Source organism: Bombus vancouverensis, chromosome 6, assembly GCF_051014615.1.
Source record: "Bombus vancouverensis nearcticus chromosome 6, iyBomVanc1_principal, whole genome shotgun sequence".
NCBI lineage: Eukaryota > Metazoa > Arthropoda > Insecta > Hymenoptera > Apidae > Bombus > Bombus vancouverensis.
The window spans coordinates 12,733,362-12,749,550 of record NC_134916.1 but is presented as its reverse complement, the minus strand read 5'-3'; the positions used below and the strand labels follow the sequence as shown (position 1 = coordinate 12,749,550).

At 34.6% G+C, this 16,189-nt stretch overlaps 1 protein-coding gene and 1 long non-coding RNA gene across 5 annotated transcripts; one reads left to right on the top strand and one right to left on the bottom strand.

Annotated features, from left to right (window-relative positions):
* Positions 1 to 1,157: 1,157 nt before the first annotated feature.
* LOC117155661 (glutathione S-transferase 1-like) lies at positions 1,158 to 11,012 on the top strand. 4 transcript variants are annotated; one of them, XM_076619674.1, is made up of 7 exons: positions 1,158 to 1,288; positions 8,196 to 8,278; positions 8,444 to 8,590; positions 8,673 to 8,731; positions 8,806 to 8,950; positions 10,350 to 10,520; positions 10,601 to 11,012. In XM_076619674.1, exons 2-7 carry the CDS (start codon positions 8,270 to 8,272, stop codon positions 10,742 to 10,744), a joined length of 675 nt encoding a protein of 224 aa, XP_076475789.1. In that variant the 5' UTR covers positions 1,158 to 1,288; positions 8,196 to 8,269; the 3' UTR covers positions 10,745 to 11,012. The 4 variants fall into 4 exon arrangements, with proteins under 4 accessions (XP_076475789.1, XP_033187768.1, XP_076475791.1 ...); XM_033331877.2 differs by lacking the exon at positions 1,158 to 1,288 and adding an exon at positions 1,338 to 1,356; XM_076619675.1 differs by lacking the exon at positions 1,158 to 1,288 and adding an exon at positions 2,411 to 2,429.
* LOC117155662 (uncharacterized) lies at positions 1,600 to 13,529 on the bottom strand. Its single transcript, XR_004463966.2, has 3 exons — positions 12,842 to 13,529; positions 11,667 to 12,676; positions 1,600 to 3,152 (listed from the first exon to the last, which is right to left on the bottom strand). It is a non-coding gene; the product is annotated as an uncharacterized LOC117155662 (long non-coding RNA).
* Between the last annotated feature and the right edge of the window lie 2,660 nt (positions 13,530 to 16,189).

The following is a 16,189-nucleotide window of genomic DNA, read 5'->3' as shown; positions in this document are numbered from 1 at the left end:
TAGATATTTCTACATATATTTCTACAGAGTATTGAAATATTCTTAATTCATGGGATCGTTAATCTTTCGTAATATATTAATTGCTTTTTCTTTCGCTATTTATCAACGCGTTATCATAAACGGTTAGAACATCGATTGTTTTCGTATTGCGTAACATTGCGTAACATTGACCCTGTCCTCATTTATCAGATTATTTTGTGCTACGAATCCGTGACGCTTTTGAAATTATGCTCGGTTATATTCGTTGTCGATATGTAATCCAGTGCAATACCAAGAATAATGTATCGTTGAATTTGTTTTCTTATCAGTTACAAGACTGTTGTAATGCAAATATGTAGTATCATTTTCGAGATTTGAAATCTCGAAAAAAAGTGGCCCCGAGAAAATATTTTTGACTATCACCATATTTGCCCCTTCGTACCGAATATTCTTTTCTATTAATAGACCGAGAACGATCAGTTATAGTAACTATTTACGAGCGTGTATCTCGTGAGAAAGTTAATGTAAAGTTTTTACCATAGTTGGTAAAACGTTATTGAAATAATCTCTATCGCGTGTAACGATTACATACATTTGATTTCCATTGACACGATGAATTTGGTCTGTGTGCGTAATGTACATTGTCGGCCATAAACGCAAGCGCATCAATCGTTACATTTGTTTAGAAAGGTAGGAGATCTTTGTATTACGAGATTTACATATTAAACGTCAAATTTTTATACTTGTATTAAAATTAAGAAAAAAGAAAGAAATGTTTAATATGCAAAAAATTGTCATCAACGAAATAATGTAAGTGCGTCGAAGATGATCAAATTAAATTATAATAGAGAATAAATAAATAACTCGTCCTTGAATATTTATAGTTGGTAATTTACTTCTGAAAGGAGTACAAAGATAAATAAATAACTCGTCCTTTAATATTTACAGCTGGTAATTTACTTCTGAAAGGAGTACAATCCGATAAACAGGATAGGTAACTTGAAGTGTTGAACGTTACTATGTTACTCATATATACATGTAGTACAATTATAATAGAAGCAAATAAATAACTTGTTCTTGAATATTTACAGTTGGTAGTTTACTTCTGAAAAGAGTACAAAGATAAATAAATAACTCGTTCTTTAACATTTATAGTTGGTAGTTTACTTCTGAGAGGAGTACAATCCGATAAACAGGATAGGTAACTTGAAGTGTTGAACGTTACTATGTTACTCATATATACACGTAGTACAATTATTTATTATAGACAGTCTGCAGCTCTCGACGACGCTGTTCATATATTTCTTAAGTAAGTATTATTACTAAGTCATCACGTGGTAATATCGAATTATCTATTATAACGACTATATAACGCTGGTAAGTTGATAGGTTCGCTTATTAGAAATACGTTTTCTTAAATATGATAATTAAATATATGTTGAAAATGATAACGTGAGTTCGTGCTCGCCGTTCATACGCAGATGCGTTAGTTATAAGAAATAGTAATTATAAGATAGTTCTAGTTACAGTTAAGATGTTTTTTTGTTTTTTTATCCCTAATCCATGTAAGAATGCGCGAAAAAGGTTTTTTTTTGGCTCAGAACGGTGTGATAGATTTATCCAAGGTATAAAATAAAAGCTATTGTGATCCTACCTCTGAATATAGAAAAGAACAAGTTATAGACCCAGGTTCAATAATTAATTATTATTTTTATTGAAAATATTATTAATAGTAATAATATTGAGGAGTGCAGAAGATAACCTAAAAAAAAAAAAAAGGAAAAAAAAAGCATGATCGATGATTCAGTGTTGAACATCATAAGGGCGCTTTATCGAATATATAATAATTGCTTACGTGATAATAGTTATCAAAAGAATATAAAAAAAGTCGAGCGGGGCGAGTTTAAGTATTGAAAAACTGAACAAAGAAAATTACGACACGTGGAAATTGCAAATGGAGGCAACGCTAGGCCTACCGGCATTTGAGACGTAGCTACCTCTACCAAAGTCGGTCGAAATGGCCGCTCTTTAAAAAATACGTAATAGTAGAATATTTTTATATTTATTGATCTATTATTATCTTACAAAAGAAACTCCATATTCTGAGATCATAAAAACTATATAATAACAACTTTAATAATAACAATAAGTGCAATAAGTATGAAGAATATTCAGTACTAAAACCTTTGGTAATAAGAATGTTAAAATAAATTTCCATTGGTAAATATAAGAAGTATAATATAAGAATATAATAATAAGCGTAATAGAATAAATAAAATACAAATATAATTTAAATTATTAGGTACAAAATTTATCATTCATCACGTTTCTTACAAACATAAGCTTTCTTCTGCGTGCATTTTTTTACATATTTTTTACAAAGATTGTAAATGGTGGTGGTCTTATTATTATTACAGTACCGTGTCTGACACCATTTGCGAGAATAAAAGGTGAGTTCTTTGACGTACTTCGGATCTCAGATGCGCTATGTTCTATCCGTGATTTTTCATTGTCAGCGGCAAGTTCATCTACTAATCGAAACATAAAATCTTTTCTGGATATCTACTCACCTGTCGTTTTCTTATATAAAATCCAGGAAATTATGCCAGCTAAATCTAAAATATTAAAAAATACTTGAAGTGGCTATCTTCTTGATCCCGATTTCACGCTATATTTTTTTGCCATTTGTCTTTGAATATATTGTGCAAGAGTAATCTCCCAGAAGCTGACCCTTCTTGAATTCTTTCCCACTTAGTTCCGTTTATGGCAATTTCATTTGGACTAGCTTGTATACTTTCAGTTTCACTTTCAGAACTTGAAAGCATCCGAGCACATCTTTTGCGTAAATTCAAAATGTTCTCTTACTCATTTTCTGAGGACTCATTTTCTTTGTCACTAATGTCACTATTACTGTTATCACTACAAATTTCAATTTCTTTTTCCCCTGGTTCACTTCCTTCACACTCAGAGAATTCATTATCCTCGATATCAGAGCATTCCATTGGTATCCTTTTCAGTTTTTGCAACAATTCGAATGCTTCCAATTGTTTATATTTTCAAGACTTGTAAAATATTGTTTTATAAAACGAGAAATCAGGTCTTATTCCAATGACTTTTTGAATCCATAGAGCCAATCAGAAATCAAAAAGTAAAATTAGCGAATGACAAATTAGCTGAAATCAAAAGTAAAGGTACTGCAATATTATTTAGTTATATAAAAAACAAACTTGAGAAATTTCGATTGGAAAACGCATTATACGTACTAGAATTAAAAGCAAATTTGATCTCAGTATCAAAAGTTACAGCAAATGGAAAAAGGATTATATTTACAAATAAAATGGCTACAATATTTGGAAAGAAGGATGAAATCGTTATTACTGCTATTTGTAGAAGGGATTTATATATTGTAGATACAAAATCTGAATATATTGGTATGGTATATGAAAACAGAAATATACTTATGGATTGGCACTATCAATATGGACACTTAAATGAATCTGATCTTCGGAGATTAATAAATAAAAATATGGTAAATGGCCTACCTAACGTAAGATTGAGTAAAATGAATACTCGCGAAATATGTTTGAAAGGCAAACAACATTAAAAATGTTGGAAATATTAGAACTGATACATTTTGATGTATGTGGCCCTATAAGACAAACATCTTTGGATGGAGCAAAGTATTTTGCCACCTTTATTGATGACACATTAAGGTTTGTATATGTGTATATCCTTAAGACAAAAGATGAGGTTAAAAAGGCATTTTGGAAATTTAAAGCTTTAGTTGAAAGACAAACGGGTAAAAAGATAAAAACCCTCAGAACTGATAATGGTTTGGAATATTTAGGAAAGGATTTCACAAATGAATTGGAAAATTGTGGTATTTGCAAGGAATTTACAACTTCCCATACACCTCAGAAAAATGGAGTAGCTGAGCGAATGAATAGAACACTCATGGAGATGGCATTATGTATGTTGATCCAGTCAAAGTTACCTATCCAATTTTGGGTGAAAGCTGTTAATACAGTGTCATATATTAGGAATAGGTGCCCAACAGTTCATGGTAAAACACTATATGAAATTTGGCACAAAAGGAAACCAAATGTGAATCATCTTAAAATTTTTGGTACCGAAGCTTATGTATTAACTAAGCGGCCCGATAAAAGTAAATTTGAAGCAAGATCAACGAAGTGTATTTTTATTGGATATTCCGATGAATCAAAAGCGTTTCGATTATGGGATCCAAGTAAAAGAAAAGTCATAATAAGTAGAGATGTTTCTTTCTTAAGAAATATTGAGTACCACAATGATGAAACTGAAAATGAACTTGAATAATTTAAATATGAACTGATAAATCAAGAATTTGACGAAGACATCTCAGAAGAGATTCATGAAGAAGAACATGATGATGGTGAAGACATGAATCAAAATGAAAATTGTGTTCAAGATAGATTTGTGGTCACGAGGGGGCAAGAAAGGCTAAACAATGCGAACAGGAAATGTTGGTAGACCAAGGAAAATTCATAAAACTGTCCCTATAAAACTATAAAATCAAGGAACTGTACAATTAGTCAATGATAATTTGACTGAGTCAATAGATGAATTATTATCTGGACCTCATGCAGAAAAATGGAAAGAAGCTATGAAAAAGGAATATGACTGCTTGATCAAAAATAACGTTTGGGAATTAGTAAAATGTCCAGTGAATAGATCTCCAATTGAATCAAAATGGGTTTTAATGACCAAATATAAAGAAAATGGAAAAGTTAAACGCAGAAAAGCTAGATTAGTAGCAAGAGGTTTTGCTCAAAAACCAGGTATTGAATACAATGAAACCTTCGCTCCCGTGGCACGATTAACTTCCATTAGAGTTATAATGGCCTTAGCTGCTAAATTAAAATTGGATTTATGTCAATTGGATATAACCATGGCATATGCTTATGGTGATTTGAATGAAGATATTTACATGCATCAAGTCAAATATTTTGAAGTACCGGGCAAGGAAGATTATGTATACTATTTAAAGAAATCTTTATATGATTGAAGCACTTCGATAAACAATGGTTTGATAAATTAAATGGTTACTTGAAAGAACTTAACCTTAAACAAATTGAAGAAGATCCTTGTGTTTATTCAATAACTGATAGAGATAAAATCCTCATACTGGCAGTTTATGTGGATGATCTAATAATACCCACTAACGACCATAAATTGTTTACTTACTTTAAAGAGAACTTAATGAAAAAGTTCGAAATAAGGGATCTTGGAAAATTAAATTTTTGTTTAGACCTGCAATTTTATCAAAATGAGGAGACCAAAGAAGGATATTGGTGATGATCTAACAGGATATGTCGACTCCGACTGGGGAGGTGATATTGATGATATAAAATCTAGAACTGGCTTCATATTCAAACTATCGAACGGTGCTATATCATGGAAATCTAGAAAGCAAAAAAGTGTGGCAATTTCCAGCACCGAGGCCGCTACATACATGGCGCTAACAGAAGCCACTAGAGAAGCCGTATACTTGCGACGATTTCTAAGCAAGTTTGATATATTGGTTGAAGAAAGAGCAATCGAAATATATTGTGACAACCAGAGTGCAGCTAAGTTTGTTCAAAATTCAGTGTTCCACAGTCGCACGAAACATATAGATATCCGCCATCATTATATTCGTGAGATTTTCCAAAAGGGAATCATTGGAATTTGCATCCATATGCAGATGCGTTAGTTACAAGAAATAGTAACTAGAAGATAGTTCTAGTTACAATCGATAGATTTAATCGATAAGTTTAAGATGTTCTTTTGTTTTTTTTATCCCTAGTCCATGTAAGAATGTGCAAAAAAGATTTTTTTGGCTCAGAACGGTGTGATAGATTTATCCAAGGAATAAAATAATAGCTATTGTGATCCTGCCTCTGAATATAGAAAAGACAACAATATATATATATATATATATATATATATATATATATATATATTTAATATTCATGTATGATATATACATATTTATTTATATTTATATGTCGGAGATGAAAGGACATCGAAGCCTCCCTTTTGGAACTTCGGGATAATCCCATAACACCGTAATCTAGATTCTATCATAGGCGTAATTAAACAATTGTCGTCTTTCGATCCGATTGTATTTGTTCGAAATTTGTGATAATGAGCTTGGGCTCGAGGCGACAGCCAGTCGCCGAACGTGGCCGCGGTCACGGGATGAACGCTTTGTCTAACAAAGGTACGGAGTAATTCTATAGCTCTCCTTAAAAGAAATATTTGTAGCGGCACGCGACAGTAAACACCGGGTTTTTGTGTTTACTGTCGGTATACATTCCAACGGTTTCTGTCCCGTGGCTCGCCACACGCAGATCCTATTCTTCGAGTATGATGGTTATCAGATGCCGACGCGTCTCCACAGTACATGTTCAGCTAGCCTGAGGGCCCGTTATAAATCTTAAGATTTAGCTAACTAAAGTCCTTCAAACAAACAGTCTTTGACCCAACTACGAGAAGATAGAGGAGACCTATTTTTCAACGAACGACGTCTCCCACTAGCAACTTTCCCTCGAGGGCGGCTAGCATCTTTTTCTAACCACCGATGTGGAGATTGACCAATTAGCGGCAACGCCAATTTCCCTTACTTTCTGAACGAAGGCTATCCTCAACGAATCTGATGATCTCGTGTCCTTAGACACACCCCATTATAGTTTTCTTCTGTGGCATCATCGGGACGGAAATTCATTCCTTCTTGCGATCTCATCGACGAAAAGAGTAACACCTTACGACCCGTGAATATTACGCGTCCGACTTAGATTTTGTGAGCACGTTCATCTTATCATCCCGTCGACCGCGGATTCGTTATTGAACCCAAGATCATTGTCATTAGTTTCTCGAGTATCTAATTACCACGGTTACTTGTCCAGTTCTATGATAATCGTATTTGCACTAGTCAATGTCTTCTCTATTGCATAACGACACGTGTAATTCAAACGAAGATTTTATTTAATTTCAAGAAGAATAAGTCATTTGCGTTATTTTTGTTTTGCCATGGAGACTGCAAAGGGTAGAGGTCTGATCCGGCAAATAACACATACATACGTGCTTTTATTTTATTTCGTCAAATTTCCTAACTCAATTTTCTAAAACTTTCGTGTGAAACATGGAACTCTCGTCGAATAAAAGTGAAAAGACAGGAAAGAAAATAAAGAAACTTTCCAAATTCATTTTGGTACTCGGTTAATTTTAACTGTATATCATATGACTTAATATGGAAATAATATAACTCAACTTTCGTTGACAATTAGTATCTAATTTATTAGTTACGGATAAAGAGAACATCAAACTTGAATACGTGTATATTTTTCTAATTAGAACAGAATAGATAATGTTTCTTGTTTTATGAATCGCAGCATACATCCATACAACGCCATATATGCATTTACGATCAATTTACAGACACAGTGGAGTATTCGTCATAATTCTTAGTACGTAGATTCTATTCTGTACTATATAGATAAATTAATACGTATGTACCATTTCTTTAGTTTCCTGCGTAGAGATATGAAATTATATAGAAATTCGCAGTCTAATTAACGGATGGAATTATCAATCTCTCGAGAATTAATGCTCGTTCGCGGCAGTGACTTTCACCTATTTATTTCCTTGCCATGGTTTTGAATGGGCAAAGATGATTATTTGAATAACATCTTGCGCGACTGTAATGCAGAAGGACAAAGATATAATATTAAAGGAAATTTGAAATTATAAAAAGATTTAGAAAAATTAGAAAAAGTAATTTGTTAGCACATAGCAACGTAGGAGGTAAAAATCGGAACCGCAGTGAAGGCTGTTAACGTATACTTGTATAGTGTAGAAATCGATGAAACGAATAGAATCGTGATTATTATTGCTGTGGTTAGGTGATTTTTATTCTATAGTGTATGTGTAACAATACGTGAAAAAGGATAGCAGGAGGTGAGGAAAGAGGTACATATATACCAGATACGTACGTATTACGTTACGTTACAGAAATCGGACCAACACTAATGGATTACACACAGATACCTGGTTCCCGTTATTTACATATATCGTATATGGGCGATAAGACACGGAAACCTGTCTCGAGAACTCGTGTCAGGTATCGGTGTCGCGGCGAACCGAGCGCCGTTGATCAAAATATTAACCAATATCGAATCATCGATTATCTGTTTTAGCCAGTCGCTGAAAAAACATCAAGAGGTCTACATCTTCTGGTAGTACATCAGGTGTACATCAGACATTTAAGAAAATGTGTGATGTAAGTCATTCTTTAAAATAACAATTTAGCCCTCTCCTTGTACGTATTTAAAATTACATTACGTTACACGATCATTACTTTATGTAAAATCGATGTAAAGATATTATTTTCTCTTGAAAGTATACTGATGTATCAGGATGTGTAAAAGATGAATTATTTTTACAGGAGTGGATGGATATTTCCATATACGTAAATGACATTACTCCACAGTGTCGTACCGTTCTAATGGTGATTAGTGAACTTAAGCTGAAGTTCGATATTCGTCAGATTAGCCTGGAGAAGAAGGAACATCTATCAGAGTCATTTTTAAAAGTAAAAAATTCAATGCTTACCAGTAAACGAAACGCGTTAAAATGGAATTAAAATTTTTACTTGTTTCTAACTTTTTTACTAGATAAATCCTTTGCACACGATTCCGGTGTTAAAAGAGCACGACTTTGTTCTTATGGATAGGTAAAACATTTTTATATCTTCTACTTTGAATTCTTGATGTATTTATTTAATAATTAACATCGATTTCTTTTCAGTCACGCTATCGTTTGTTATGTGATTGATGATTTGTCAAATTATGATTATTCTCTATACCCGAAAGATCTGCAGATGCGAGCTCAGATTCAACAGTATCTCGTATTCGAAGCGGCGACAATGTTCCCTCTTGTGAAACACACTTTGGTGAGTAATTCATTGTTCGAGTGAGTGGTGAAGTTTATTTGGTGTATGTCAGATTTTTCACATCTTATTGTCATCTTATCCATTTGTGTCATCGGCTTACGTTTTTCCCATCGTTGGGAAATCCGTTGCACGTATAAAACAATGGTGATTGCTAATACTTGTATAGTCAAGCATCCAAAGGCCAGTTTTCCAAATTCACTTTCACCACGACTCGTATAGTAAGATAAAAGAATTTCATCGCGCTACAGATTTTCAAACAAACAGGAAGGAAACGTTTGTGTTGCGCATTTACATAGGTTAGTTCGTGCACTCCTATCGATGATGCTGTACTAGACAAAGGCGGTCATCGGGGAGGCCGATTAAGTCGCGCGAAAGGAGGTTAATGCGATTCGCTTTTCCGCGCGTATGTACACGCAGGAGCATTATGTGATACCGGCAGGAAGTTCTTGAGCATCCTATGTACCTTTTACGGCGCCTAATAAAGTCAGCTAACTGTACATTTTTGTCCGTGATGGGCCAACTACGAGCGACTCGTTTCCAGACGTGTACTTCTATACATATACACTTTTAACTAGTAGCAAGGCCAAATTAATGTTACTAATGTTGTAATGTGTAATTAATGTAATTAAGCAAGTTTTAAGCTTTCCGAACAGGAGAAAGAAGCGCGTTTTTGGTTAAGTTTATGCGAATTGGAGAAAAAGATGAAAGATTTTGTTCGGCAAGAAATTGAAAAAAGAGGGTTATATTAATTCTGCTATGGCCTTCGAATTTTTTTACGACTCTATCTTGCTTCGGTTTCGAGCAAGTAAAAAAGACTTTTAATGTTTTAAGAGAATCATTGATATATATTTGAAAGAATCACGAGAGAGAAACGAGAGTCGTGTATATCAATAATGATTTTTTTTATGTTTTTCTCGAATTCAAGCAAATTTTCGAACGATCACTATATGACGTTTCTAGTTAGGAATCCAGGTGATTAATAAGCTAACGTGAAAGCAACATATGAGAATAAATTTGAGAAAATATACAGATTCTTTCTAGAAATTGAGAATCCACACTAAAAACCTAAATCTAACCCATAGCGTTGATGTTGTAAGCATACGATACGGTTGATTATAGTAGAACATGTACGTTGTACATAGACTTAGAAGTTATACGAATTAACTTCGACCCTTGGAAATAAATGTGCGTCCGGAAGTTTGGTTTTGTGCAGACTATAACGCAGTTGCTCATGACGCAAACCTTCTGCAGTGACAGATAATTTCATAGGCTGATGATATCCACATCATTAATTCGGAATATTTACAATTCTATTATATCCTCGTTCATTTAAATTTACATTTTCTACACTTTATGTATTTTTCCTTTTTATGTTATTTATAATTTTTCACTGTCATAGCTACCGATAATATTGGGACAAGAGTCTACTATCACTGAAGAAAAGTTGAACGGATGTAAAGAAGCGTTCTTGTACTTGGATAAGGTTCTGGAAGGCAAGAAGAAGTGGTTGGTCGGCAAATCTTACACTGTCGCGGATATTAGTTGCGTAACTCTGGCCAGCAGTATCTCTGTAAGTTGTTTAATTTTTATTAAAACGAATATCACAACGTTTCGAGAATCAGATGACATCTTTCCGAATGTTTTCTCTAGATTCTGGTGGATATGGATCAATATCCGAATGTAAAGGCTTGGCTAAAAAGCTGCGAGGAAGAAATATTAAGCTACAAAGAATGGAATGTACCAGGGCTTAAAAAATTACATCCACTTCTTACTTCCGCACTCCCCAAATCCTAAATATATAAAATATACCTATATATGTATATATATATATATCTATATCTATAGATAAATAAGCATCATATATACATATATAGATATATAGATATAATAAATATATCTATAATCAGAGTGGAAGAGTGAGGTGATTGCTCTGATAATATGTGTGAAGTTCTAACAATTTTTTCTTATTTCTTATATATCATTTTTTAAATTTGTAATTTTGCTATAATTTGTTCTATACACAGTTGTATGACAAATACTAATAAAAATACATATATACTTATATCAGATTCACTTTAAACTCTCTCTCTCTCTCTCTCTCTCTCTTAGCTTCACTTAAAAAACGTAAACAAAATGTCGTTTAATTAGCGACGCATTATTCGTCGAATGGCGTGCAGTAACGCTCGAGCGAAGGTCTCATTTCATTATTGTCAACATGCAGTGCATATCATTCACCGGACACGATGTTTCCCGGAAGGGTAGATAACTCGTATTCTGATTAATATGTCTTTTTTTCGCGTATTTTCACTTTTGTCTTTTTGCGATATTCCTTTTGTATCTTTCTCTCTGATTTCTAGTGTTATCAAAGATATCTGTATGGTCACATGATCGACATTCGACCGTGAAGACCACACAAGGAGCAACGATTGTGAGCCATAGAATTTCTCCATTGTTATCAATGCGACATAGGTCGATAAATAAACAAAAGAATGCTAGAGGATTCGTACAATTATACTCCACCGCATTTTTTGGTCTTGCTGGATCTAAAGTACACGCGATATTCTCTACACCTACACTCTTTCATTATTATATTAAAGACTAGTCGTGTCTCATAATATTCAACTAGATTAATCATATTATGAAAAGTTCAATTATATTATAAAAAGTTCAAGATTGAATTTCGAGATGTTAGGCGATTCAAACAACTCTATCTTACCATGTCAAAGAGTCAGTATGGCTCAAGATACGATTACTTGGCGTTGAGGGTCAAAGAAGAGGTGTTGTCAGAAGCCAAATATTACACGTTGTCGTCACCACCATCGCCGAGACAATATCATCGACGGCCTGACGTCCTTTAATCCGCGTATCTATGATTATTACGACATGTCCTGTTTGCTCTGGACTCTGGATACGTTTACACAGAGGATCTATAAATTGCAAGCCTTCATCAGATTTTGCTATGCCTCTACGCCGTTTCGTAACCGTGTAAATCGTGGCTGATATCCATTTTCTCGATTAGTATTCGAGACGCTTCATTTTCATCTGTTTCATAATTATTTGTATGGCAGACGAAAAATCAACTTGGGAGTTTTGAGTTTCACGAAATTGTGTGCCGTTATGACGTATGCGGAAATAGAAACGAGGAAGGTTGGTTTAATTGGTAATCAAGAAAATTCATGGTCTACAGTGACAGGTCAAAACTGTGTTGCCAACGGTTTGATGGAACCTACGCAATCGCTGACATTGAACCTGTTTATGGCACGGACAAACGTCTTTTTGCCTACTTTTTTGTTACTCCATTGAAACTGGTTGCGACTATATTTGTAATAGTTCATCATTACACCGCGGTGTATCATATGTTTGATAGAAAATTGCAAGAAATAATACCAATAATAGTAACTTGGCATACATCGTTAGCTTTTCTGTTTAGCATTATTTGATTTTATATATTGATTCGTTTTGTAGATTTGCACAGATTTAAGATCAATCTCGTATATGGCACAGTGGATGCGCACGAGACTTTTTGTTTCTCGTTGTTTCGTCCAAAGATAGATGCGAATCAACGTGATCTCTCTGCAAATCGGAATCTACGTTTCGTCTAGAAGATTATTGCACTCGGTAGGTGGTTTCGAGGAATCGAACTGAACGAGTTCCAAGTTTCGCAAGAATCGTCCAATCTCGTTTGGAAGAACCACCGACGAGAATTTGATTGTTTCCAGTTGGTTTCTAAAATTTCGATAATCATGAAGTATTGAAAATTGACGGAGACACACCGATTTGAAATAGATTGATTTTAATCTTTTCAAATATAAAATATTATGTAATCTATTTTCAGTAGCAATGAAACGATGTATTCAGGTATGGGAGATCGATAAGTAAAGAAATTATTACCTTGTTCGGTTAACACGCTCGACTACTGCACGTTTTGTAATATCGTCGATCTGTCTAAACGACCACTTTCATTGTCTTCTATGCGTGGATATTGTATGGAAAACAACGTGATTACGGGAAATGCACGCGTTGCACGAGAAGTCGATTAATTAGCCACCACTTCTTCCTTTACCGTGTTTAGTCGTCTCGCAAATGCGTCATACTTTACCTATTTCTTCCTCCTTGCCTCTCTCTGTATTTATTAGGTAACTGTCGATATAACGACGGAGACAGGTTTTTCACTCTTTCTTTTCAGTGGGATCTCCCCTTGGCATGAATTCATGCAACCATTTCTTTACTTTCTGATATAGTCACCGCATCGGCCGGTACTACGTCGGTATAATGCAACGCATATGCAGCCCCAGCATTCTCGATTTCTACGAAATAAGACGCGGAGGGCGAGCTCTGGTCGGACAGGTTCTCTCGCTTTTTGGTTCTCGTTTTTTAAATACCACGTGCTTCGTATTTTTAGATTCAGCTATGCGGCTTAAAAAATACAGATAAATAGGATCGTCGATTCGGTTACGTGGAAATCCGCTATCCTCTTTCGTGTCCGCTAATAGGATTACCACCCGTGACTGATAAAGAGTAGAAAAAAGAAGAGAATCTCATTTCAGTCAACCAGAATGGACCTACCGTTTTCGAAAAGAAAAAGAAAAGAAAGGAAAAGAAAGAAGATGAAGGAAAGGATCAAGCATCTTCAGTTTCCCTTCCACGTAGCGTTCTTTATATTAGAGACGCGAGAATATTTACGAACCACGGAGGAATCGCCTTTGAGCCATTTATTTCTCTTCACGCTTTGAGGATATTAACGAGGAGATGCGGTTGTTCGTTTTTCTTTCTTCTGTGATGTCTATCTCCCTTAAAGTCATCTCTACATACCTGAACCATCCCGCGGCAAAAACACTTTCAATTACACACTCCAAGTCTTCTCGAATCTATTTAGTTCCTGCCTGGACAACCTTCGATTCGCTTCGATCGAATATTTCCCCGTCGATCAATATTTTTCTTCTTATATACTGCTTCAGAAAATACGATAAACGAACGATCGTTTAAATCGTTCTACGAAGAAGATCGTATCAACTTCTTGGCGAAGTCCCCACACGAAAATCCTCGATCCATCTGCTCCTGTCGAACGAAGAAATTCTTTGAAACGCTGTCTGGAACTGGTTCGCACAGTTTTTCACTGATATTTGTAACGAAGAGAGGTTCTTTTTTCGTATATTCGTTACGATAGGTGTTGATTTATACGATGTTAATGGCAATTGTTAACGAAACACTGGCAGACCTTAGGTACATTGTGATGAAAGTGAAAGAGAAAATGATGAGAAATTCGCCATTGAGAATGTAAGAAGGATCGCGATTAGGTGTACGTTAGTGTATTCTTAAGATCTTACTTCTATGGTTGGTTATAACGCATAAAACTTGAATCAAAGAAGCCACCATGAAAGTATCGACCATAAGTATTAAGATATTATCTACTAGTATGCCACTAGATGTATTAATATGTATTTGATACAAATTGAAATTTTTACTGGTTTTACTCACCAGTTATTTTAGTAAAAATCTGTCATTTTATTCGCATCATACATGCCATATAATGTAAAATTTTAAATACAGTAAAATTTGTTAAGATTTTTCAATAAATATAACGATTAGAAGATGCTCCAATGCTTATGGTTAATGGTGTGTATAAAAAAATAGATAATGCGAGAAGAACAACTTTTATTCATTTACTGCAAAAGAAATTAATCAAATTCTCAGAGATGCACCATTGAAAATTTCTAAAATTTCTATGAAAAATCGCAAACCGATCATTTTAAGTATATTCTGGAAATTAGTATTATGTAACTAAGTCGTGACGTAGTTAATCGGCGAAAAACGTGGTTTGATGTATCGCGCAACGCAAAGTGTTTATTCTGTCTGACGATAATGTATAAATTTCGGTCTGATACTTTCCTTCTTTCAAACGATAATTAATTTCATCATTTTACAATTTTGGCGCTCATTTATTTTCCTCCGTCTAGATACCATTAATTAATATTAATTAATAACCGAAGCAATCGTTTGACCGATGAGAGGATGAGTTTCGATAATGGAAATGATAGGCAACTGCGTATGATTGGTCTCAGTTGAACGTTTCAATACAACAAGAGGTCAGTCGATCGACCTATTCGTCTTAAATCCCGTATGCGTCTATTTGCTAAACAAATCGGGTCGTCAAAAGTCGCTTTGACGCTCCTTCTGCGCAAGTAAATAAATTTAAGCATTGGTAACAATTCACTAGATGACAATTCACTGGAATTAACGAATTGTACGATCGATAGGATCTGCGATAGGATTAATAATACAAAATTGTTGTTTTAAATTGCAACGTTAAAAACCACTGATTACGCGAGGTTATTCAATTTTAACAGGCTCGAATGTCAATGACCCTCGCAACAAAATAAATGGGTGGACAATAGTTCGACGATATAACGCTGAAGATAAAGTTAGGGATTATTTATAAAATTGTTGGAATTTTTAATCGTCCGAATTTCAATACACTTTAGATCGTCATGTTAATCGTGTATGAGTTTGAATCACTATATATTATGTATCGTTATATATTATACATTATACCTTTTGTATCAAGATATTTATATATACAACATATTTCGATTTCTACGAAAGAGTTCCTGAATCACTATACAAGAACTCCTGTGGCGAATCCTTGTCTCAGTGTCTTGTTCTTTTTAAAATATACCTACATATATGTAAATCCTATTTTCTGAACGTCCGATGAACAAATGAATATCAATAGCTGTACAAGATTTTCCACACGGCTTACTATCCCTTTCTCCTCTTTCATTTTCTCAGGAAACAAATCTGAGTAAACAGTACCGCTCCACTGATTCTCCCAGAGGAATTCGATTACCTTTTTCAAGAGCGATGCAACGAATAGGATAAAATAAAGGAAGTAAGGAAAGGGAACCATAGGGCGCTCTAGGTAAAAAACAAATCACACCTCAGGCGTCCATGGTTTATCCCGTGTCTCTGAATACCATAGCGAGAACGATTGCTTTTATTTCGTTGAAAGGTCGGAGCCGAAATCGCGAAAGAAAGGATAGAAAAAAAAAAAGAAACAGAAAGAAAGGAAAAGGAAGAGATGAAGTTGAAGGATATCAGGTCCACGGGGATCATTTAGGCGAGAAACATTCGCGTACAACCATGTTGTTGTATACGAACCTATAAATACATATTCACGAGCGGATGTTGAGGCATTGCTAAGGTCCACGTGGTCGTGGATCACGGTGGTGGCAACAGTCG

Bases quoted from the DNA above. Each gene is read 5' to 3' on its own strand.
- LOC117155661 (XM_076619674.1), top strand. The intron at 8,591-8,672 runs GTAAAAAATTCA...CTTTTTTACTAG, and splicing joins TATCAGAGTCATTTTTAAAA to ATAAATCCTTTGCACACGAT. The intron at 10,521-10,600 runs GTAAGTTGTTTA...TGTTTTCTCTAG, and splicing joins CTCTGGCCAGCAGTATCTCT to ATTCTGGTGGATATGGATCA.